The 27,317-nt window shown below is 43.0% G+C and overlaps 1 protein-coding gene across 1 annotated transcript in view; it reads right to left on the minus strand.

Annotated features, from left to right (window-relative positions):
* Positions 1-1,807: 1,807 nt before the first annotated feature.
* Positions 1,808-27,317, minus strand: part of PFN2 (profilin 2) — an 82,062-nt gene continuing 56,552 nt past the window's right edge. Inside the window, exons 2-3 of the mRNA XM_069727535.1 lie at positions 12,137-12,329; positions 1,808-4,754 (exon numbers count right to left, since the gene is read on the minus strand). Coding sequence (XP_069583636.1) covers positions 4,657-4,754; positions 12,137-12,329 — 291 coding nt within the window. The 3' untranslated portion in view covers positions 1,808-4,656. The remainder of the gene's footprint in view (positions 4,755-12,136; positions 12,330-27,317) is intronic.

Raw genomic sequence — 27,317 nt, forward strand, 5'->3', positions numbered from 1 at the left:
AATTCCACAGGCTTTATCGCCACCGCACACGTTACAGACAGTCAATGCCTTGTCTAAGGCCTGATCCAAAATGCTTAAAGGGGGTAGTCTACTACTGGGACAAACCCTTTGTGATAAAAAATAAAAAAAAAAGTCTCTCCTCCCATCCTGTACTGGCGCCATTGCCGCAGTGTCAGCAGTTCTCCCCAGAGTTGACGTGCGGTGTTCTGACATGTGACGCCGGTGCCCAATCAGTGCTGGAGCCACAAACTCTAGACAAATGGAACATGAAGTGGAAGTCATCAGGCAAATGGATAATGAAGAGGAAGTCTGGGAAGGCGGAGACAGTGAAGCTAGCGCTGACTGGGCACCAGCATCACAACACCGCACACAAACCCCAGGGAAGGACGGGAGGAGGAGTGTACAGGTTTTATTTTATTGGGACCAAGCAAGTGGTATGACAAGTTGTCCAAGTAGTTTTTTTTTTTTTTTTTTAAAGGGAACCTGTCATCCCCAAAATGGAAGTTGAGCTAAGCCCACTGGCATCAGGGGCTTATCTACAGCATTCTGTAATGCTGTAGATCAGGCGTGTCAAACTGCATTCCTCGAGGGCTGCAAACAGGTCATGTTTTCAGGATTTCCTTGCATTGCACAGGTGATAATTTAATCACCTGCAGAGAATGATTCCAGCACCTTGTGCAATGCTAAGGAAATCTTGAAAACACGCATGGTTTGAGGCCCTCGAGGAATGCAGTTTGACACCCCTGCTGTAGATAAGCCCCCGATGTATCCTGGAAGATGAGAAAAGGAGGTTAGATTATACTCACCCAGGGGCGGTCCCGTTGCGGTCAGGGGCCTCCCATCTTCATAGGATGACATCCTCTTCACGCTGCGGCTCAGGCCTACTTTGTCTGCCCTGTTGAGGGCAGAGCAAAGTACTGCAGTGCGCAGGGAATGGTCAGAGAGGCCCGGCTGCGCAATGCAGTACTGTGCTCTGCCCTCAACAGGCCGCAGCCTGAAGACAAGAAGAGGACATCATCGTAAGAAGATGGGAGGCCCCGGACTGTGACGCCCATCGGATCGGACCGCTCGCGTGAGTATAAGCTAACCGCTTTTTCCTCATCTTTCAGGATACATCGGGGGCTTATCTACAGCATTACAGAATACTGTAGATAAGCCCCTGATGGCGGTGGGCTTAGCTCAACTTCCATTTTAGGGGTGACAGGTTCCCTTTAAAGCCGTCCATATGGGCTCTGGATTTTGAATGTACAGAAAATAAGCTCTATATTTGAAGGGTTTCTCCTTGCTACTAGAATATTTTTTTCATATGCAATCCATCAGCTGTCTGTAGAGAGAGATTAAGTGATGATTAAGTGATTGACTTTTTTTTTTTTTTTTAAACTACTGCATGTTACGCTGCAGCCCCAAGCCTGAATAATCCCATTAAGTAGTACAATAAAATTATCCTCTATTTATATGATCAGGGATAACTTTTGGATAGCTGGGGATCCAAGTGCTGTTGACTCCAACAGTCTTGAGAACTGTGCTAAGAGCACCCATCTGAATGAAGAGATGGCCAATCATGAGCGCCGCCGCTCAATTCATTTTCTTGGTCTGCAGGAGATAACTTCTTGATCACGGGAATAAGTCTATCCTCCCCATGCTATATCTAGGGGACAACTTCCAAAACTTAAGAGTAACTCCTTTGGCTCCATTAATATTTACTATGATATACAGGACTGCAGATCTAGAAGTACAGGAGGAAGGTCTTCAATACAGCAATTAACAATTCAACAATATATTTAAAAAAAAATCAATATGACAACAATTTGGTTGGAATAAATTTTAATTTCATCTGTCTGTAAACAAGGTGTTTTAATAGTTTATGGCATTTTTTTAAATGCATATTAAATCAGATGAGTTAGACTGTATCCCAGATGTAACAAAAGTGCAGGGAAAGATATGGACAAATTAACATGAATGTGTAGAGTTTTTTTTCTTTCACATGATACACAAGACAAAACAGAAGCAAAATACTAAAATATCTTTACAGAAGTGCCATTCCAGAGGAAGTAAGACCTTGTGTCAGTTAAAACCCATCTCACGGCTTGGTTTTGTCATATGGCACAGAATACATATGAAGCTATCACAAATACAGCCGGGTTCATTCTAAAGAATGCCATCTACTATTCTTTAGTACAAAGAATGCATATTTTTCCCCCATTTATTAAAATAGACAGTGAGTAGTGAATTTAACTGACCACCGGGTTATGCATGTGTCAAATAATACGAGGAAAAAAAATGTACTGAACTGATTCTGCAGCAAACTTTCCCCAATTGTTAATTCGCGGTTTATCAGCAGCACTATTGCAGACTACCAACCCTTTAAAAACTACAAAGAGAATAAAGCAGCAATGTCATTGTTCTTAGGAGAGCCAGCCCAAAAAAAAAAAAAAAATTTAAGCTGGAGTACTTCACTACAGCTGGCAGCTCCTTCTTTAAAATGGGCCAGTCGTGACGAGAAAGCGGCCATATTGTGGCCTGGACCAATGTTTGGATGAGCTCAACTGGAAAGATAATTGCATCAGAGACGCTTCGTAATGTTGACCTCAATGCACCCGTCTCCTGGTCAAATATGCAACTTAATACTGATGCAACCCACAACAAAGCTCCTTAGAGTTAGTGACTGGTTTGCTTTAAGATAAACTAAGCCTTTAAGCGCTTGGGAAATATGTAGCTGCAATTGGTCCAATGAACAAAAAAAAAACAAAAAGTTATACCACAACATTGTACATTATTAAAAAGGGTTTAATCACAATATTCCCGAACTTAAAAAAAAAAACCTTAAAACTAAAAACTTAGCTAGCTGACCAAGAGCCCGTGTCAACGGCCCCTTCAAAAATGAAGGATTTTAGAATTTTAGTGTTAAATAGCCTTCTTGGTTTTACTTGAAGAATGTAATAAAGTTCTTGCAGTATCCAGCAGGATCTTCGATCAGCCAACGTCCACTAAAAAAAAAAAAAAAAATCCTATGTGGCAGACAGGAAAGGCGACACTGTCATTTACGCTAATGTCACAAGATCACAACAGAACTAAACAAGAAGATAGATATTTCCAGGAGGGAAAGGGAGGCCAGAACATAGATTAGTCAACATTGCGATACGGGCCCTTGCCCGAGGCGGCAAATGCTTATTATGCAGGTCCAGAAAGAGACATAAGTTAGTTATCAAGATATCCCCAAATCTCTTCCTTCTTACGGGACCCAATTAAAGACCTTCTTATATTGGCGCTTCTATAGTCACATGTTCGCTTCCACATCCAATGAAAACCTTTGCAGTGCTGGGTGTAAGATTTTTTTTTTTGTTAAACTGGAGCTTATAGTTAAAAATAAAAAAGAAAGATTTACCCCCATCTCAACCACGATGAAGGAATACATTTTAGCAAATGGCTTTAAAACTTATTTAAAAAAATATGATTTGGCATATACTAGTGTGGAATAAAAAGGGAGTAACTGAGTTATTGCACTGAAAACACTTCCCTCCCAGCACGGCGGTCAATGCCAAACCGGTAAGGGCGGCACCGTGATCTGCCCTTATCATAGGAGGGATCAATCAGAAACAAAAAGAGTAAAAGATCCAAGAAGTCGTGAGAACGTGGACCTAGAATTTAGTGTGTGTTGTAGGTATTTCCACCTGTGTTTGAGCAAAGGAAGACTAAAGCTGAGCTATGTATATGCTCAAACCACTCAAGGCAAACGACCCAGTGGTTTATCAACATGCTTTATTTTACAGCCGTTTTCTCTGTGCACTGCCATTCACCCCAGTATGTATGTATATAATATATATATATCACATACATATATACATATTTTATAGCCCATGTTCAGTCCTGCAGACTTAAGATGCTAGGCCTTTACTTTCCCAAGCCTAGACCTCCCCTAAGACAACATAAGCTTGTGCTAGATACCTCTTGCTTGTAGCAAAGCAGCACAAAATGGGAAAAATCTCCTGGAAAAACTGGCTATTAAATATGTCACCAATCTCTTTAGCAAACAGATTGCACTGGTATTTTAGAAGAGAGAGGCCTGAAACTTCCTTAGCTGAGGTCCAATTTGTGGCAAGTTTACATTCGGTACTTGTGGTCTTGAGCTGGGACCACGTCCACAGTTTACTACAGAAATCCCAAATACAATGTGACGGACACTATGGTACGAAGGGAACTGGATGACGAGTTCTTTAATACATTTAAAGCCACATTTCACATTATGGGACTACAATTAGGGCGGACATTAATGGATAAACGTAAGACGAATTGTAACCACCCCCCACAGGCTGGATGATGGGGAGACACAGCGATGGCTGGCAGGAGATGCTGCTCAGTGGCAAAGCCTTTAGGAAGGGTGAAAGCAGTTAACAGAACATCTGCTTGGGTTGTCCCATCGAGGACATAATCTGCCATATTAACTGAATTGCTTGAAAAGACAAAAATCAAAAGAAAAAGAAAAGAAAATAACACTTTCCCCACTTAAATAGGGATACAAAGGAGACACAGGTTCATCCCCCATCACCCCAGTTATTGCTAATAAAGTTTCCAGATGAAAGGATGCTTTGTTCAGACAGGAAAGTTTAGTAGCAATTTTTTTTTTTTTCCCCCCTAGAATATAAGTTGGCCTAACAGCTAGAATCCCATATCTCTCAAATATTTTGCCATTGCAAACGCCTTTTTATTCAAGCCGCCTCCGTGGACTCCTTCTTTCCCCATTGCGAAGACCAAGACTGAAAAATAAAAAAAAAGAGAAAGTGGGTTACAAAAATAAGTCTTAAAGGGAATCTGTCAACACGTTTTTAATACCCGAGCATAATGATGTAGGGGCAAAGACCTGATACCAGCGATGTGGCACTTACTGAGCTGCTTGCTGCAGTTTTCATAAAAATCACTTTTCTGCAGATCAAGCAGGTTCTGAATGTCGAGCCCTGTATAGCCCCGCCCACACCTCGGATTGGCAGCTTTCTGTTTACACTGTGCATAGGCAGAAAGCTGCCAATCAGCATTTTACCATCCACTGCACCTTTGGACTCATAATATATGTCTGGTGCATCCCTATTCATCTCATTCCATTTGTTCTTTTTCTTCTTGTTCCCACTTCACCTAGTATATACCATATCTTTCGGACTATAAGACACACCGGACAATAAGATGTACCTAGGTTTTAGAAGAGGAAATTAGAAAAAAAAATTGAAGTAAAAAGTGTGGTCAATTCTGTACTTAATATCCCCAATCCTGGCATGCATGCCCCTTCCTAAACCCTATATCCTGGTAGGAATGGGTCCCTTATCTCCGTGCTGTAATGCATGGCCCCATCCTTATTCTGCTGCGCAGGGCTCCTATCCTTATCCTGGCATGATTGGACCCTAACGCGGGGCCCCATCAGAAAAAAAAAAAGTATATATATATATATATATATATATATATATATATATATATATATATATATATATATACATACATACATACATACAGAGAGAGAGAGAGAAAAAAAAAAAAAAAAAAAAAGAGGCAGCACTCCATAATAAACTGAAAAAAAGTGGAAGGTTTTAATCGACCCACATAGCCGGGCGACGTTTCAGCTCCATCTGAGCCTTTCTCAAGCAGTGAGTAACCATACCTAACATCCATTTATACGTGTCTCAACACATTACTAATTAATCCAATTATAATTTACATTCAATTTGTGCTCTTATATATAAAAATATATTTCATCCTTTGCTTATATTATCATCATGTGCTCATGTTCCTAAAAGTGACTTGTGCTTCAGTGTAAATAAAAACTCATTCCTCTTCCATAAACCTCAGATTCACATCATATTCTACCCATGATTATCGGAATAATAGTAGGTACCCCAATATCCGTTTTCTATATTTATTATACATACAACACTGTCCACTTACCCCTGTTGCACATGTGGACTGATGGAGGACGATTTGTTTGTAAGTCGGCGTTCCTTGCCGCTTACTGCGCATGTCTCTGACGCATCACTAAGCAGGTTCGCTGTTCTGACCAATTAGACGCTCTGTGTGGCATTCTTTTCTCGGCGCATGCGCAGTAGCGCTATAAATCGCCATATTGGTTGAGGAACATTACGCTCCAGCGTCCTATATTACTGACACATGCGCAATAGCGCTGAAGTGAATAACATAGTTCTTTTTGGAGCGCTGTAAATCTGCCCTGATTATTGCACACTGTGTTATCACCATTTGGGCAATAGCGTTGAAGATCCTACTAGATCCCTTACCACGGTGCTGCATACATAATAGGACTACATACAACTAGTACTGCATTATTGATATTCACTATATTAGTCTGCAGATCTGCATACACCCATCTGCCCAGATATGGCAAGTATACTATAAAGTCAATACCACTAGGTAGGGGGCTTTGGAGCGCAGGTTTACAGCGCTCCAAAAAGAACTATGTTATTCACTTCAGCGCTATTGCGCAGGTGTCAGTAATATAGGACGCTGGAGCGTAATGTTCCTCAACCAATATGGCGATTTATAGCGCTACTGCGCATGCGCCGAGAAAAGAATGCCACACAGAGCGTCTAATTGGTCAGAACAGCGAACCTGCTTAGTGATGCGTCAGAGACATGCGCAGTAAGCGGCAAGGAACGCCGACTTACAAACAAATCGTCCTCCATCAGTCCACATGTGCAACAGGGGTAAGTGGACAGTGTTGTATGTATAATAAATATAGAAAACGGATATTGGGGTACCTACTATTATTCCGATAATCATGGGTAGAATATGATGTGAATCTGAGGTTTATGGAAGAGGAATGAGTTTTTATTTACACTGAAGCACAAGTCACTTTTAGGAACATGAGCACATGATGATAATATAAGCAAAGGATGAAATATATTTTTATATATAAGAGCACAAATTGAATGTAAATTATAATTGGATTAATTAATAATGTGTTGAGACACGTATAAATGGATGTTAGGTATGGTTACTCACTGCTTGAGAAAGGCTCAGATGGAGCTGAAACGTCGCCCGGCTATGTGGGTCGATTAAAAACCTTCCACTTTTTTTCACTTTATTATGGAGTGCTGCCTCTTTTTTTCTTTGTGAATTTGGTGCAATCGTTGGACTGGTTGCCTGGGGCCTTGCACCCGAAGATAAGTACTTAAGTTGTGCTGTTCCCTTTTTTTCCTAATATACATATATATATATATATATATATATATTTTATTAATAATAATATATATATTATTAATAATAATAATATATATATTATTAATAATAATATATATATATTATTAATAATAATAATATATATTTATTAATAATAATATAATATAATATAATATAATAAGATAGATAGACAGATAGATAGATAGATAGATTGATAGATATATACCTTCCTGCGCTCCCTCACAGCTTCTTGTTCCGATGCCAGCAGCTGTTTTATGCTTGCAAGCAGTGCATGGCGACGTCATGCACTGCTTACAAGCAGAGGACAGCTGCCAGAATACTCACTGCTCTGCACGCCGGGTCTATGTGCGTGGAGGGCAGCGAGTAGTCATTGCTCTTTAGTAGTGAGCAGTGTCAGCCGCAACCACCAGGTGTCCCAGCCACTGAAGAGAATGAATATCCATTTCCCATTGGAGTGGAGAGCAGCGAATATTCATTTAGTAGCGGGCGACACATGAATGCTCGGCGGTTGACTACTAAACTACTACTGTGCTCACTACTAAAGAGCAATGAATTCTCACTGCCCTCCAAGCGCATAGTCCCGTTGTGGGGAGCACGGAGTAATCTGGCAGCGTTTCTTCAGTTTGCAAGCAGCGCATGAAGTCCCTGCCATGCACTGCTTACAAGCATAAAGCAAATGCTGGCACCGGAACAAGACGCTGGGAGTTAGAGGAGGAAGGCAAGTGTACCGATTTAGTTTTCTTTTTAATGTTTTTCTGTTGGGGCCATGCATACCAGGATGGGGATGGGGGCCAATCATACCAGGATGGGAGCCAAAATTATACCAGAATAAGGATGGGTCCATGCATACCAGGATGCTATTAAAGAGAAATAAATATTCACTGCCCTCCACACCCATGAGCGTGGAAAGCAGTGTATATTCATTTCTCTTTAGCAGAAGGCACAGGAGTTAGCCGCAGTAGCCGGCTCCTACCTCCTGTGACTCTCAGCTCCGCCACCTCCTAACCACAGCCAGAGCAGATGAGTCCGGACTATAAAGGTACCGTCACATTAAGCGACACTGCAGCGATGTAGGCAACGATGCCGATCGCTGCAGCGTCGCTGTGTGGTCGCTGGAGAGCTGTCACACAGACAGCTCTCCAGCGACCAACGATGCCGAAGTCCCCTGGTAACCAGGGTAAACATCAGGTTACTAAGCGCAGGGCCGCGCTTAGTAACCCGATTTTTACCCTGGTTAACACTGTAAACGTGAAAAAAAAAAAACAAACCAACAGTACATATTTACATTCCGGTGTCTGTCCCGCGCCGTCAGCTTCCCTGCACTGTGTCAGCGCCGGACGGCCGTAAAGCAGAGCGGTGACGTCACCGATGTGCTTTACGGCCGGCTGGCGCTCACAGTCAGTGCGGGAAGCTGAGGCCGGGGGACAGACACAGGAATGTGAGTATGTACTGTTTGTTTGTTTTTTACATTTACAATGGTAACCAGGGTAAACATCGGGTTACTAAGCGCGGCCCTGCGCTTAGTAACCCGATGTTTACCCTGGTTACCAGTGAAGACATCGCTGAATCGGCGTCACACACGCCGATTCAGCGATGTCTGCGGGAGATCCAGCGACGAAAAAGTTCTGGACTTTCCCCAGCGACCAACGATCTCCCAGCAGGGGCCTGATCGTAGGTCGCTGTCACGCATAACGATTTTGTTAACGATATCGTTGCTACGTCACAAAAAGCAACTATATCGTTAACGATATCGTTATGTGTGACGGTACCTTAAGATGCACCCTCCTATTTTCCTCCACATTTTTGGAGGAAATTAAAAAAAAAAAAAAAAAAAAGTGCTTCTTATAGTCCAAAAATACGGTATACACTACATGCATATATTTTTCTTGTACCATTCTTTTATTTTATATATGCATTGATCTGTCAATATACCACAGCCTATATTACATATTATATTAATTTTCAGCACATGTTCATTCCCAACGTCAATTTATTTTCTGTATATCTATTTCGCACTTGGGCTTTTTAGCTCTTCAGACTTACATTTATTGCTACAAACATGCACTCATTGCACTTTACTATAAGCTATGCTCACAGCCTCAATCATATTATTTAACTTTACATGCACCAGTCGCACTCATCTGTGTAACTGACAAGAGTCCTTATGTTAAAATTATCATCATCATTCTTATAATGGATGTAGCGTTTCCTCCTTCGATATGCACGATACATGATCCTCTGTTAGATCCATTGGGTTGTACCCGCTTTTTCCTTTCTTTCAGGGGCTGCACAATACAGGGCTTGCTGGTGCGCATGCACGCTGAGGTGCAGCATCACTGACGCGTCTCACTTGGCGGCGAGTAGGTCGTGTGACCGTGGCACCACTTGTCATTGTGGCCACCCCCCCTTCCGATAACACCCTCAGTGATGCTGACCTCCGGTAAACGTCAGCGCTTCATGCGCCAAACAACAGCAACCTTTCTTTTTGGAAAACAGCTACACGCGATATGATAGTTTTGCTAAACCAACTTAAGGGTTGCAGCTTTAGTATGATGACACTCAAGCTAAACGCGCGTCACGGACGCAGCGCCGCTGCGTAGCCAAGGTATATTCTTCCTCCTATTTCTTTCAGCATGCACTTGGTGGATTTCATACTGTTGGCATTACATTCTATCATATTTAGCCATTCAATGATGCCATCTATTGCACTAGATCACTTTACCTCAGGTTTACTACATAGGAATGAATTCAGCATTATTGACATTACACACGATATGATGCCATTCGTCTGCTCCATATACTGTATGCCATTCAATTCATTTTTCACCTAGCTGTGGTGCCCCCTATTGGTCTTTCTGCTATACAATCACATGCCCACTATTTCCAATGCTTTATCGTTGTATCTAATAAAATTGTTATATTTTGAAAACATCATAATCATGTAAGGGCAAAGATCAGATTCCAGTGATGTAGCTGCTTGCTGCAGTTTTGATAAAAAAAAAAAAAAATCTGCTGCAGATGTACTACGTCTCTGAATGCTGAGCTCTGTGTAACCACACTAACGCCTCCGATTGGCAGCTCTGTGTACACTGCATAGGCAGAAATATGCCAATCTGTAATGTGGGCAGGGATATACAGAGCACATGAATAATGATGACAGTCTTTGCTCTCATTCTATTTGCTACTCCTTGGAGATTTCAAAGTTTTTTTGGAAACCACGGTATAGTTCTAGAGATACAGGCTTTCATTAAGTGCTAATATGTATGGTCATTAGTAAAGGGTATGCTCACACAGCGTTCATTTGCTCATGAAGGAGACTAGGGCCAATTACGCGAATGACACGTACTCTGTCAGAGTTAGACTTTCACATGATCCCATTCTCACATAAGAATCGCAGCACAGGTGCGGAGGAGAACTTCATTTCTCCATTGCCTCTGTCCATGTACATTAAACTGCACTCTGATGACATCTGAGTGCAGTCAAATGTTTCATACACATCTATAGACTTGTATGAGTGAGTGTGATCCAAATACTAGAGCCACACACAGCATGCATGAGAAAATTGCTAATCTACAATGCCCCATAGAATCACTTTGTTCCGAGGGCTATACGATAAAACATCACATAGCACTTGGCTGTGTTATACAGCAGTCTGAGCGAATCCTAATAATGCAGAGCAGCCAAACGACACTTCCTTATTAGAGACACTAAACAAAAAAGGGCTTTCTCTCTGGAACTGTATAGTGGGTTTGAGAGATATAAAAACCCACAAATGAAACAGTCAGGGGAAATAAACTAGAACAAACTGGCCACTTTCCACTTTCCGACAGGTCCTCCAAATCTAGTGACTACCAGGTTTAGGCTTCCCTGACACGTGGGGATTTTACATAGTAACATAGTTAGTAAGGCCAAAAAAAGACATTTGTCCATCCAGTTCAGCCTATATTCCATCATAATAAATCCCCAGATCTACGTCCTTCTACAGAACCTAATAATTGTATGATACAATATTGTTCTGCTCCAGGAAGACATCCAGGCCTCTCTTGAACCCCTCGACTGAGTTCGCCATCACCACCTCCTCAGGCAAGCAATTCCAGATTCTCACTGCCCTAACAGTAAAGAATCCTCTTCTATGTTGGTGGAAAAACCTTCTCTCCTCCAGACGCAAAGAATGCCCCCTTGTGCCCGTCACCTTCCTTGGTATAAACAGATCCTCAGCGAGATATTTGTATTGTCCCCTTATATACTTATACATGGTTATTAGATCGCCCCTCAGTCGTCTTTTTTCTAGACTAAATAATCCTAATTTCGCTAATCTATCTGGGTATTGTAGTTCTCCCATCCCCTTTATTAATTTTGTTGCCCTCCTTTGTACTCTCTCTAGTTCCATTATATCCTTCCTGAGCACCGGTGCCCAAAACTGGACACAGTACTCCATGTGCGGTCTAACTAGGGATTTGTACAGAGGCAGTATAATGCTCTCATCATGTGTATCCAGACCTCTTTTAATGCACCCCATGATCCTGTTTGCCTTGGCAGCTGCTGCCTGGCACTGGCTGCTCCAGGTAAGTTTATCATTAACTAGGATCCCCAAGTCCTTCTCCCTGTCAGATTTACCCAGTGGTTTCCCATTCAGTGTGTAATGGTGATATTGATTCCTTCTTCCCATGTGTATAACCTTACATTTATCATTGTTAAACCTCATCTGCCACCTTTCAGCCCAAGTTTCCAACTTATCCAGATCCATCTGTAGCAGAATACTATCTTCTCTTGTATTAACTGCTTTACATAGTTTTGTATCATTTGCCGGCTTTTTATTAGTGTGTCACGCATCTATTTTTGGGAACTCATGCTTTCCTCTTTACGTATAAGGGCTATGGATAAAAAGGCATTTCAAGGACCACATGACACAAGAAGTCCCCACCAAGCCCACCAGTCTCACCTCTGACAGCTCTGCCTACAGCAATGTTGTATGTTGGTTCTCCACCTTGACTTTTTGTCCTGATGTCCATTGTGTAATCATTTTCAATATACAGGCTGTCTCTGATCACCGAGCACTTCTTTCCTCCAACAGTTAGGCCATTAGTGAAGAATCCTTCTCTGTCTTTTCCTATCAGCACATCTATTTCAGCAGGCTGGAGTTTAAGGAGGGAAAACACAAAAACAATTATTAATTTCTGGCATGAGCGATTCAAGGTTTTGTAAAAGAACAGAGCAAAGCTAAAAGAGATTAAAACAGTCTGCCACCCAAGAATGGTACACATTATGGTGACCTGGGGCGGAGAGCTGTCGGCATCAGGGACCGCACATAGTCACGTTTCTAGTTATGGAGAGCTGCTGCCATACAGGTACAGTGCCTTGCAAAAGTATTCGCCCCCCTGGAACTTTTCAACCTTTTCCCACACATCATGCTTCAAACAAAGATAACAAATGTAAATCTTTGGTGAAGAATCAATCAAGAGGAACACAATTGTGAAGTTGAACGAAATTTATTGGTTATTTTTAAATTTTTGGGAAATTCAAAAACTGAAAAGTGGGACGTGCAATATTATTCGGCCTTTACTTTCAGTGCAGCAAACTCACTCCAGAAGTTGATTGTGAATCTCTGAATGATCCATTGTTGTCCTAAATGCCTATTGATGATAAATATAATCCACCTGTGTGTAATCAAGTCTCCGTATAAATCCACCTGCTCTGTGATAGTCTCAGGGTTCTGTTTGAAGCACAGAGAGCATCATGAAGACCAAGGAACACTGCAGGCAGGTCCGTGATACTGTTGTGGAGATGTTTAAAGCTGGATTTGGATACAAAAGGATTTCCAAAACTTTAAATATCCCAACGAGCACTGTGCAAGCGATCATATTGAAATGGAAGGAGTATCATACCACTGCAAATCCCGGCCAAAAGACCCGGCCATCCCTCTAAAATTTCATCTCAAACAAGGAGAAGACTGATCAGAGATACAGCCAAGAGGCCCATGATCACTCTGGATGAACTGCATAGATCTACAGCTGAGGTGGGACAGTCTGTCCATAGGACAACAATCAGTCATACACTGCACAAATCTGGCCTTTATGGAAGAGTGGCAAGAAGAAAGCCATTTCTCAAAGATATCCATAAAAAGTGTTGTTTAAAGTTTGCAACAAGCCACTTGGAGACACACCAAACATATGGAAGAAGGTGTTCTGGTCAGATGAAACCAAAATCGATCTTTTTGGCAACAATGCCAAACGATATGTTTGACGTAAAGGCAACACAGCTCATCACCCTGAACACACCATCCCCACTGTCAAACATAGTGGTGGCAGCATCATGGTTTGGGTCTGCTTTTCTTCAGCAGGGACAGGAAAGATGGTTAAAATTCATGGGAAGATGGATGGAGCCAAATACAGGACCATTCTTGAAGAAAACCTGTTGGAGTCTGCAAAAGACCTGAGACTGGGACGGAGATTTGTCTTCCAACAAGACAATGATCCCAAACATAAAGCAAAATCTACAATGGAATGGTTCACAAATAAACGCATCCAGGTATTAGAATGGCCAAGTCAAAGTCCAGACCTCAATCCAATCGAGAATCTGTGAAAAGAGCTGAAAACTGCTGTTCACAAACGACCTCCATCAAACCTCACTGAGCTCGAGCTGTTTGCCAAGGAAGAATGGGCAAGAAATTCAGTCTCTCGATGTACAAAACTGATAGAGACATACCCCAAGCGACTTGCAGCTGTAATCGCAGCAAAAGGTCGTGCAACAAGGTATGCAGATACAGGGGCTGAATAATATTGCACGCCCCACTTTTCAGTTTTTGATTTTCCACAAAAATTGTAAATAACCAATAAATTTCATTCAACTTCACAATTGTGTTTTGCTTGTTGTTGATTCTTCACCAAAAATTTACATTTGGTATCTTTATGTTTGAAATATGATATGTGGGAAAAGGTTGAAAAGTTCCAGGGGGCCGAATACTTTCACAAGGCACTAACACATTCAAGTGCTACAGGGAAAGGGCCGGCGGGACACGGGCTAAATGAGCTGTTGCCAGGGGTGCTCACCAGGGGAGAACCTCTGTCCATATGTCCAGTTAGGGCACACGGAGGTCCTGGGGGCCGTTTATACCGGACCTAGAGAATAAAGTTATCCCACAGACAGGTCGTACAGAGTTAGAAAAGGAAACCAAATCAATAAAGGACACATCACCTAAAGTGGTTAGCAAAAAATTACTGTAGACAGAAAAATGGCCCATCGTATGAACAACATGGATCTCCCATTTAAAACAACGGGCGAGGGATTGTGTGCACTTTTTACCTGGAATTTGGGGAAGAAAACATTCAGAAACCCATACTGGGAAAACAAACCTCAGATAAGCACACACTGGGGTTCTGGTCACAATGTTTGGGCACAGCACGTCCTTAGGGCATTTTTGTGCTGGGGATGGGGGGGGGGGGGGTCCATGTCTATGTACTCTCTAATAGCATACAAGCCTGAGGATCGGAGCCATTTCTTATAGCAGGAAGGTGGTAACAAGACGGTCCTGGCACGCCAACATTCACAGCGCTGGGCACGAGCTCCGCTGACAGCTAAATGTCACAGAACTAATCATGGGGCGACTGGAATAATTGGGCCACAATAGAAACCATTCGTCTACAATAAGTCATCAGCATTCACAGCCCATGAAGGTCGGTCTGGTGAAAGCCCATGGCCACATGCAGGTAGAGATTTCTGCCTAATCTAGGACTGTAGTGCTGACCCATAAGATGACGTGACATCGGGTCACTTAAAGGGAACCTGTCACCTGAATTTGGCGGGACTGGTTTTGGGTCATATGGGCGGAGTTTTCGGGTGTTTGATTCACCCTTTCCTTACCCACTGGCTGCATGCTGGCTGCAATATCGGATTGAAGTTCATGTACACGCCTGCACAGGGCAAGATTGCTTTGTGCAGGCATGTACTATGGAGGACAGAGAATGAACTTCAATCCAATATTGCAGCCAGCGGGTAAGGAAAGGGTGAATCAAACACCCGAAAACTCCACCCATATGACCCAAAACCAGTCCCGCCAAATTCAGGTGACAGAGTCCCTTTAAGATTAAAAAAAAAAACCACAATTAATTTATGACTAATTGGACAGGAAAGGAAAAATGAAAAAAAAAGTGTTTACAGTGAATTACCAGCATAAGCATCAAGCTAAATGTGGAGTAAGGCTAGGTTCACATTGCGTTAGGGCAGTCCGTTTAGCACATAGCGCTATGGACTGCGATAACGCAATGTCCCAACAGGGATCGCGTTTGGCGATCCCGCTAGCGCAGACACCCAATCTGCGCTAGCGAGGAATAGACCTCGGACGCTGCAAGCAGCGTCCGCAGTCCATCCGGAACTAACGGGACATCGCTAGCGCGTGCCGAAAATAGCATGCGCTAGAGATCCGTTACACATTGCCGTCAATGGGTGCGCTAACAGATCCGTTGTATGGCGTTAATTGCGACAATTTCGCCATGTAACGGAGTCCGCTAGCGTTAACCCATTAACGCAATGTGAACCTAGCCTAAGGCAGACAACTGTACTATTACACCAGTGGAGCGGACCCCCAAATAAGATACTTAATCATATGTTGTGTTAGGCTATTGCTTTTTTTTTTTTTTTTTTTTTTTTTTACATAGCTCATAAAGAAAAGAAAAAAGGGGTTCATGGTAACTTACAAGATATCTAAGGTGCACAGGGTCATTTGGCCCGGCCTCGCTGGACACCTACTTGTGCCGTTGCTGGTGGCCAGTAAGGAATCCATATTGACACCACATGCCGTGGTTTACCTGGCTTCTACCGCATTTGGTCCTGGTCACCGGCTTTATAGAACGCTTAATGGATCTCACCAATGATCTTGTGTATTGGGAAAGGCCTAATGTACCCAGATGTGCGCTATGGTGGAGGGAGGGGGGAGCATGCAGCTAAGCATTGAGCATGGCTGCTTAAAAAAATTGGATCTTCTCAACTTCTCTGGAGAAGCGGCTCATTCCTCTTTCATGATGCCAATAAACACATGATTAGCTGACCCATGAGGAGGAGTCTGCTTTTTAGGATGGAATCACAGTAGTGTGTATCATCGGATGTGATATGCTAATGACACTTGGCTCCTGATCGCAGCAGAGTGTCAGAGCTCCTATCCTCACTCATCAGCGAATCGCAGCCCAGCGGCGACTGAGTACAGTATATACTCGAGTATAAGCCAACCCGAGTATAAGCAGAGTCCCCTAATTTTGCCACACACAAAAAAAAAAAAAAAACTGGGAAAACTTAACTCGAGGATAAGCCTAGGGTGGAAAATGCAGCAGCTACCGGTAAATTTAAAAAAATAAAAATAGATACCAATAAAGGTAAAATTAATTGAGACATCAGTAGGTTAAGTGTTTCTGAATATCCATATTGAATCAGGAGCCCCATATAATGCTCCATACAGTTCATCATGTGCCCCATAAGATGCTCCATACAAAATAAGCCTCATATAATGCTGCATAAAGGTTAATAATGGCCCCATAAGATGCTCAATAGAGATATTTGCCCCATATAATGCTGCACAAATACGGATTATGGCCCCATAAGGCCGGCGTCACACTTGCGAGTTTTACGGACGTAAGAGCGCAGAAATTCAATTACCGGCTTTTGCTTTCTCCTTCCTAAACCCGACATGATATCAAACCTGGTTTACATACAGTAAACCATCTCATATCCCCATTTTTTTTTTGCATATTCCACACTACTAATGTTAGTAGTGTGTCTATGCAAAATATGGCAAATTCTAGCTAGTAAATTAAAGGGTTAAATGGCGGGAAAAAATTGGCGTGGGCTCCCGCACAATTTTCTCCGCCAGAGTAGTAAAGCCAGTGACTGAGGGCAGATATTAATAGCCTGGAGAGGGTCCATGGTTATTGGCCCCCCCCTGGCTAAAAATATCTGCCCCCAGCCACCCCAGAAAAGACACATCTGGAAGATGCGCCTATTCTGGCACTCTCTTCCCATTCCCGTGTAGCGGTGGGATATGGGGTAATGAAGGGTTAATGCCACCTTGCTATTGTACGGTCCCTTCCGAGCTCTCCCGTGTACTCAGGACAAATAGGAGAAATTGGACCCCAAAAGTTTTTGTCCTGTTATCCTTGGGAAAATACAAAACTGGGGGCTAAAAAATAATTTTTGTGGGAACAAATTTGTTTTATTTTTACGGCTCTGCATTATAAACTTCTGTGAAGCCCTTGGTGGGTCAAAGCGCTCAAAACACATCTAGATAAGTTCCTTAGGGGGTCTACTTTCCAAAATGGTGTCACTTGTGGGGGGTTTCAATGTTTAGGCACATCAGGGGCTCTCCAAACGCAACATGGCGTCCCATCTCAATTCCTGTCAATTTTGCATTGAAAAGTCAAACGGCGCTCCTTCCCTTCCGAGCTCTCCCATGCGCCCAAACAGTGGTTTACCCCCACATATGGGGGTATCGGTGTACTCAGGACAAATTGTACAACAACTTTTGGGGTCCATTTTCTCCTGTTACCCTTAGTAAAATAAAACAAATTGGAGCTAAAGTACATTGTTTGTGAAAAAAGTTAAATGTTCATTTTTATTTAAACATTCCAAAAAATTCCTGTGAAGCACCAGAAGGGTTAATAAACTTCTTGAATATGGTTTTGAGCACCTTGAGGGGGTGAAGTTTTTAGAATGGTGTCACACTTGGGTATTTTCTATCATATAGACCCCTCAAAATGACTTCAAATGAGATGTGGTCCCTAAAAAAAAAAAATGGTGTTGTAAAAATGAGAAATTGCTGGTCAACTTTTAACCCTTATAACTCCCTAACAAAAAAAAAATTTTGGTTCCAAAATTGTGCTGATGTAAAGTAGACATGTGGGAAATGTTACTTAAGTATTTTGTGTAACTTATCTCTGTAATTTAATTGCATAAAAATTCAAAGTTGGAAAATTGCAAAATTTTCATAATTTTTGCCAAATTTCCGTTTTTTTCACAAATAAACGCAGGTACTATCAAAGAATTTTTACCATTATCATGAAGTACAATATGTCACGAGAAAACAATGTCAGAATCACTGGGATCCGTTGAAGCGTTTTAGAGTTATAACCTCAAAGGGACAGTGGTCAGAATTGTAAAAATTGGCCCGGTTATTAACATGCAAACCACCCTTGGGGGTAAAGGAGTTAATAAATATCAAATTGCATTTTATGCCCAATGTTGATATATGGCGAGGTGTGTATATATATATATATATATATATATATATATATATATATATATATATATATATATATATATATATATATATATATATATATATATATATATATATATATATATATATATATATATACACACACACACACACATATACAGACGCACGAACACACTTCAGTTAAAAGTTGTCTTGATGTAAAACGTTGATAGATTGATCAACTATCAATTATAAAATACAAAATCTGCATACACTCCCTTTGGACCAGTGCCACCCTCTTTGAGGTCATGTCACCACTACAGCTGATCGGCAGCTGGTGATCAGCTGCAGCCTTTACCATTCCATCATAACAGAATCCTGAATACTGCAGCTGTAAAGAGACATTGTTACATCCAATGTGGCGGAGTTGGTATAAAATAGACAGCCTCCTAAAATATATAATAAATTGGGTACAGTGCAGGAAGTGCTGTAAATGTTCTTAATTTGGGAAGTTATGAAATGTCCTATAAAGGTCTGTTCTGTTCCTGATCAAAGGATCCAGGCTTTTAGTTGAATCTGTGCTGCACTTTATATACATGCTCAGTTGTGACCCGTGCTGTGGGGTTGGGGGTCAGGGAAATTGGGGAGTCCGAGGTTTGGCTTTCCGACTCCACAGCCCTGGTTACGTCACTGCCAGAGACCAGCGCTGCGATAGGAGGAGCTGTACTTGTCCACGGGGTAACGTATGAATTTTATGGTGGACAGTGGAGCGGTTATCCAGTAGTGGTTAACCCTCTAATATTACATGTCAACATTTGTTTTTTTTGTTTTTTGTTTTTTTTAGTCTTTCTGGGTGTATTAAACCTTTATAAGCGAAAAGGCTTACATAATACACTGCAAGACATCTGTATTACGCCTAACTCAAACGTTCATGTTTAAACATAGAAAATGACGACACCAGTGCTATTTTCTTGTATCGGTGTATGGTCCGTGTGTCCGTTTCACCATGAGTGCGTCAATGTTTTTCACAGATGGATAAATTACAAAGCTTCTCCTATCCTTTGCCATGTTGGCTACGTACAGAACACGGACTGTACATGGATGCCATCTATGTGCCCTACGTGTTTTTTATGGACCTATAGATTAGTATTGGCTATTCTCATCTGCAATACCGGAAGAAAAAAAATTGGACACGTGAACACCACCATAGATTATAAATTGGTATGTGTTGTAGCTGTGAAACAAAATGGATACAACACATACATGCAATATGGACGTGTAAAACAATCATAATGCCAGGTCACTTAAGGCTATGTGCACAAGTAGGTTCGGGTCCCTGCGGGTTTTCCCGCAGCGGATTTGATAAATCTGCAGGGCAAAACCGCTGCGGTTATCCCTGCAGATTTATCACGTTTTGTCTTGCGGTTTCCGCTGCGGGTTTAACTCCTGCACTGGTTGCAGCATCAACAGTAATGTAAAAAATAAAAAATTGTTATACTCACCCTCTGACGTCACGATCTCCTTGGTGCTGCAGGCGGCGGTCCGGTTCCAAAGATGCTGTGCGAGAAGGACCTTCGTGACGTCACGGTCATGTGACCGCGACGTCACCGCAGGTCCTGCTCGCATAGCAAACCTGAGACCGGACGGCCGCGTGCAGTGCTGAGAGGTGAGTATATCATTTTTTATTTTAATTTTTTTTTTTTTTTTTTTTTTTACCACAAATATGGTTCCCAGGGCCTGGAGGAGAGTCTCCTCTCCTCCACCCCGGGTAGCAACCGCACATTATCTGCTTACTTCCCGCATGGTGGGCACAGCCCCATGCGGGAAGTAAGCGGATCAATGCATTTCTATGTGTGCAGAATCGCTGTGATTCTGTACAAAGAAGTGACATGCTGGGGGTTGAAAACCGCTGCGTTTCTGCGCGGTTTTTCCCACAGCATGTGCACAGCGGTTTGCGGTTTCCCATTGGTTTACATGTTTACTGTAAACGCAATGGAAACTGCTGCGGACCCGCAGCATCAAAATCGCTGTGGTTCTGCGGTAAAAACCGCAACGTGTGCACATAGCCTAAGTGCCCAGCTGCTATGATAAATATATCACATCCCCTTGTCTAACTTAGTAGATATCATGGGCACTATTGTCAGTATTGTCTAACCTACATGCAGAGTATCAATGCACTCAAATCCCTGCAGTTTCAGCAGGAACCCAGGTATGTATAGCAGCCGGCCTTCTGCCACCGATAGTGAAGGTCCTAAGGCAGTACCCACCAGATGAGTATGATCTATTAATGTCATGGAGCTGGAGGGGTGAGAGACCTTAATAAAACTTGACAAGGATGCATACAGAGTACACACAAACTCTAAAGAGGGAGTCTCACCTTCCTGAACAGCAGCTCACTGTTCCTCTGCCTCCTGCTTACAAAGGGCCAGTGCGCTCCTGCTTGCTTGACCACTTAAACCAGCAGCATCATTGCTCATGGCCCACACTGTACACGCTCTGATGTTGTTACATGGGAATAGCTTTGTCTTTGGATTCCCAGAGGCACTGAAGCCGACCAGGGTCAGGAGCCAACAACGTACTCCAGACAGGTTTAGAGCAGCGATTACAAGCTGTAATGGAAAGCTTGTATGCACAATGTATGTTTGGCCACCGCCGCTAGACTCTGGTGGTGGGCAGTAACCTAGGCAATTAGCAGTGAACAATATAGTTAAAAATTTCTCCATTCTTGAGAACGGAAGGATTTTTAACAATAAAATGCAAAGCTGTTGGTTTTCATAGGTACATTTCCATTTTATCCATTAAAGATCAAGATATCATTGAGACATTCTGTTCTTCATACACGTTCCATTCACGGTTTTCATGGATGAAATATATGCAACACATACTGGTCTGGAAAAATATCCGATCATCAATTATATGTGGCAGTTCATGTTCATCCAAGAGACAAACGTCTGACCAAAATCCTGAGCTGCTTAGGTTCTGTTCACACTAGTATAACCTAGAAATCCTTTTTTTTTTTTCTGTTCAATCATAGGGACAGAAGAACAGTACTCAAAGAAAAAACAGACCCATTCCATGCAGGGCTGTGGAGTCGGAGGTTTGGTTTACCGACTCTACAGCCCTGGTTCCATGACCACCACAAGCACTACCAGATGAACCCCATCATCTACCCTGGCTCTCCCTAATCCGCCACCATGACTTTTTGCTCCCCCATGTCTACATACTAACAAGCTCCTGTTTATTAGCGATTGCTCTATAAACCAACACCAAAATCTAATCTGCACTAGAGTGTCTTGCAAATCTGTGAGGACAAGCCTGGCGGTGCATTGATTACCCCAGGTTACTTCTCCCTCCCATCTTGTACGCACACCTCCGATGTGTGATTGATTTGATTTACAAGAGCAACGTCACTGTCGGCCCTTTGCAAATCTTGCGGATCCACATAAAGTGCTGCTTTTCTGGTGATGAGAAATAAAGCCAGACGTAGACTCCTGGGCTTCATCAGCGCACTGCACATGCCCAGTGAGGCAGAAAGCCATGCTCACACATGGTGGCGGTTTATTGGAGCCAGAACAGATGAAAGGTTACCGTTACACAACACGGGGTTTGTTGGGTTTCCATTAAAGGGTGTCATTCTCTTGGGGGAGGATATGGGGGGGGAAATTGCACAACACGTATCACTTTTTCCCCCGATACAAAGTAACAAATTGCAACAGTTTCCTTGAATGCACTGTGAAACTAGTCTGACATGTAAATACATAAACTATCAGCACTTGTGAAGAGTAGAAGGCGACCATGAGACCAAGTGTCATCATTTGTTGCAGCCAGAACAGGAGATGGACGGCTGCCTGGGAGCTAATTAACATATCAGAATGCCGTACCCCAAAATATTTACTAGCATCCGGATAGGTGAAAACACAGATCACAAATTCCAGACCACATTGTGGCTCTTCTCTGCCTGCTCGTTGAATATTCATAATTCTTTCCTACTGGCCTGCCTCAATATTAAAAGCGATTGTCTCAAGCTCTTGTGTGGTTAAAATCGCAAAGTGCTTCTAAAAAAAAGCAACTGCAATGTACGTCTATCCGCTGTTCAAGAACGGAGGCATTATTAAATCTATATAGTGTACAGCTCATTGCCTAGGTTACCGACCACCCTGCGTGTCACCCAGGTAAGGAGCACGCATCTCTAACAAGCTCCGATTTCCAAACAGCTCGATCCGATGTGAAGCTGACCAGATCACTGAATGAGACCAACTGTGGTATTCCCATGATGCCGAGGTAAAGCTGCCCCAATTAGCAGCGACTGGTCGGAACCGCCAATCTTCAGAACAGCAGGAAGCTGGTGGCCAAGAGGAACAGTCCTGAAGGAAACAAGTTGGGGCAACTCCTTTAAAAATTGGCAGATGACCTCAACCTTCATCACGTAACTTTTTTTTTACTAAAAAGGATGGGCAGGAATGTGATGTGGGTAATTTGCATATACCAGACTCCTAAACAGTGATATAATACAAAGGACTGCTTCAGCTCCAGCACATATACACTAGGTACCGAGTGACAAAGGTTGAAGGATCTGCTCACAAGAACTTACAAGCTACGAGAAACTGGGAACAACTACACACAAAGTTTAATGTGCAGGTGACATGTCTGAAACCACATGAAAGGTGGCGACTACTATATGTAAGGGAAGAATTCGGCCCATCACAGAAAGGGCAGTAAAATGAGCAGTGCGGTAGAGAACACTGCCATCACCACCAGGCCCCTCACAATGACGCCAGGGTAAGAGGACAGAAGAGGACGCTGGAGCTTTGTTATCCAATCTCACTACATAAACATGCACAAGATATTCTAGAGGAGGTAAAGAACGTCCATAAATCATAAGCCAAGCATCTGCAAAGTATCACCATGACAAGGACAGACAGGACTCCCAAGTATGAGGGAACGTAACCATCCGTGAGTAATGGTGAAACACTGCAGATTTCAGGTTTCATCATCCAACTTACATAGACATCTGGGGACAGCAACCTTTGGTTTTGCCCATTAGGTTTACTTCAGGACGACCCCAATACATTCTCTGCACCCTGCCGACTGATTACAACGGTGCAAAACACTACTCACTTGTTCCACAAGTCCAATGCGGTCTGTCCGTCTAATTAGAAAATGGTTTTCCTGACTGATCATAACCTCAACATTCACTTTACATTGCTGCACTTAAGGAATCTGTCAGCAGGACGGTCCCTCCTACGCCATCTATATAGACATGCAGGACATAGGAAGCTGAATAAAATAATATCTGCAATCCGAGGTCTTATATAAAAGAAAAACCTGGGTTTCTGTGGCATAAGTGACCGCCTCTTCCAGGCTCTGGGGAGGACTCTGCCCCCAGAGATTATTTTACATGAACAGAAATTACCAATGAGACAAGTAACTAACACAGAACAGGAAACATTTACTATTTTCTTGCAAACATTTTTTTCAGCTCTTGAGCTCTGCTGTAATGTAACAATACTGCAGCCCTATTGGGACCTGCAGGTGTGTCAGGTATAATCACACACAGCTCTGCAGCGAGATCAAAGTGCAGCCATTACACTGGTAACTCCCCCTTCATGTAACATAAGCTCTGGAGGCAGAGTTATCTCCAGGCACCAACCGACCCAGAGCCCGGTAGAGCTCACTTATATAAAGGGATACAAGAGGATTTCTCAGCAACAAGACATCTGATATGAGACACTCAGGGAGGACGGCTTTTCAGCAGAATATAACCTGTATGCCGATATTAAGAGTTAAGATGGTTAAATGTGATGATAGATTCACTTTTAATTAGGATGTGCATTTCATTGTGAAACTATTCACCAAAATGAAGGAAATCGAGCGCTGTACTCCTGAAATAAATGCAATGATCGGCTGACTAGTAACACCTCTGTACAGAACAACATACCCAGTATAGGTGCCCACCAGTATCCGGAGGAGCTGCTCCTTTGGACACCAGCTAAGGGGGCTCCATTTAGTTTTTCTGATACAAGAAAATCCTGCCCTCTACACAGAACACAATTTACACCTTCCATTAGATTGTCATGATGATTTGCACATCTATTACTCCTACCCTTATTTTGTTTTAAAGAGTAACATTTAATGATCCTTTGCGCACTAGTTTAATAATAATCTTATGTACATCCCTCCCCGTCTGAGCTGCACTGCATCCCAAACCTGTACTGTGATCGAGGAATTCCCCCACAACCCGCATGGATCTTTACGGAGCAGCAGATCTCTATCTATTCATCCATCCATCCCCATCTAGAGTGAGCTCAGGAGCCAAGATGCAGATGAAGCTGTTACATGGTCAGCGTCTGCCTAGAACAGCAGCAACTGGAGCTAGTTTTGATCATAGCTTTTTAACTATTTATATGATGCTGTCAATCACAAGATTGCCCCTGCTTCCCCTCATGCCTGAACAATTAATCCATAAGAGAAATGACAATAATATAATATATATACATACACACATTTACACAAAAAAAGCCATCCTCTGGCTAGGTCTTTGTAATGTTGGGGTAACATTTGATCTTTGGAACCCAACACTCCATAGTCAACTTACAATGGTTGTACTAGATCCGCTGAATAGCAGTTTTTACATACGGTATGTCAGACAGAATTTCTTATTACACCCTTCACCACATGCACTGTACATGTATGCCACAAGTCGGAAGCGGGTGTGAGGTGCAGGATCACAGGATGAGCCCCCCATACCCTGCAGGTGATTGCTGTGTGTGAGGATTCTTTCACACTTCAGTTGTTTGGCGTCAGTCTGTTCCGACATAGTGACGGATCGACGGATCCGTCACAATTGTTGAGAAAACGGTTCTAACGGATCCGTTTTTTTTTTACGGATCCATTAATTGGGGGTTGTCAGGGAAAAAGTATCTACTTTTTGGAGCATGCGCAATTGAAAAAAGCGGATTGGGGCAACGGATCCGTCTCCCATAGGCGGCCATTCTATGGAATGGTGGACGTGACGGATCCGTCGTGAACCGCCATTTCGGCGTAGACAAAAAACGTTATAATGTCAGTCAATGTCTAAATGACGTCAGCCAAATCTTGACGGATCCGTCACATGACGGATGGAACGGACGACCATCCGCCACAATCCGTCACTAATGTATGTCTATGGGAAAATAGCGGATCCGCCAAAAAAAAAAAAAAAATGGCGGAAGTGAAGTGATCACGGCTTGCCAATGGGTTGGCAAGATAGCCAGGAGAGACCTCAGTGCCTGTCATTACTGAGATACTCTGAAACCAAGCCTGTGACCAGGCTTCAAAAGACTGATTTTTGCTGTATACAGCAGTGCTGTGGCATCAATTGCAGCTTCAAGTCCCCCTAAGGGGACTAATAACAGCGAATAGAAAATAAAATTAAAACAAACACCATAAGGCTATATTCACACTTAGCGGTTTTTACCGCGGAACCGCCGCTATTTTGATGCTGCGGGTCCGCAGCAGTTTCCATAGCGTTTACAGTAACATGTAAACCCTATGGAAACCGCAAACCGCAGTGCACATGCTGCGGGAAAAACCGCGCGGGAACGCAGCGGTTTACAACCCGCAGCATGTCACTTCTTTGTGCAGAATCGCTGCGATTCTGCACCCATAGGAATACATTGAACCGCTTACTTCCCGCATGGGGCTGTGCCCACGTTGCGGGAAGTAAGCGGATAATGTGCGGGTGGTACCCGGGGTGGAGGAGAGGAGACTCTCCTCCAGGCCCTGGGAACCATATTTGGGGTTAAAAAAATAATAAAATCTGGTTATACTCACCCTCTGATGTCCGGAGCTCCTGGGCGCTGCACGCGGCTGTCCGGTCAGAGTTGCTGTGCGACCAGGACCTGCGGTGACGTCGCGGTCACATGACTGACGTCACGAAGGGTCCTTCTCGCACAGCATCTCTGGATCCGGACCGCCGGGTGCAGCGCCGAGGGATCGGGACATCAGAGGGTGAGTATAACCAATTTTTATTATTTTTAACACTACTATTGATGCTGCATATTGCTGCATATGCAGCATCAATAGTATAGGCGGAAACCCGCAGCGGAAAACGCGGAACAAACCGCGATAAATCTGCAGGGAGAACCGCAGTTGTTTTGCCCTGCAGATTTATCAAATCCGCTGCGGGAAAACCCGCAGAGGGACGCCGCAAGGTGTGAACATAGCCTAAAAGTTCACACCCTTTACTCCAACCAACGTTTAATATATTAAAAAAAAAAAAAAAAAAAGTGTAGTACCAGGGATGTGGAGTCTGAGTCCAGTTGGGTGGAGTCGGTATAAAATGGACAGATTCCAAAAATCTATAATAAATTGGGTTCAGTAGTACAATGCAGGAAATGCTGTAAATGTTTACACAATAATTTGGGAGAGTTATGAAATGTCCTATAAAGCTCTGTTCTGTTCCTGATCTAGGAATCTGGACTTTTGGCCGTGATGAATCTGTGCTGCACTTTATGCACATGCTCAGTAGTGACCAGTGCTGTGGGGATCGGGGTCAGGGAAATTGAGGTAGTCGGAGGTTTGGTTACCGACTCCACAGCCCTGTCAGAGCACCGACACTCAGATTATGCAAATGACACTAGGCTCAAACCGTCCTAGATTGCTCTGACAGATTTTATTGCAAGAGAGAATGGAGGGCTGTCTGAGTGAGCCCTTACACGAGATGAAGATCTACACTGACCTTTTCTGGAAACAAAACCCCACCTTCATGGGAGGGCTTCCTTAATCAGGCTTCACAGGCAGAACAGGAAAATTCCAGAATTGTAAACAGAGTGGGCCAGATTCATCAAAGCTTTTACAAATACAATTTTCGTTTTTTTTTTTTGTTTTGTTTTGTTTTTTTTGGGGTGGGGGGGGGGGGGGGGGGGGGGGTTGGGGGGTTTGA

This window comes from Ranitomeya imitator, chromosome 5 (assembly GCF_032444005.1).
Source record: "Ranitomeya imitator isolate aRanImi1 chromosome 5, aRanImi1.pri, whole genome shotgun sequence".
NCBI lineage: Eukaryota > Metazoa > Chordata > Amphibia > Anura > Dendrobatidae > Ranitomeya > Ranitomeya imitator.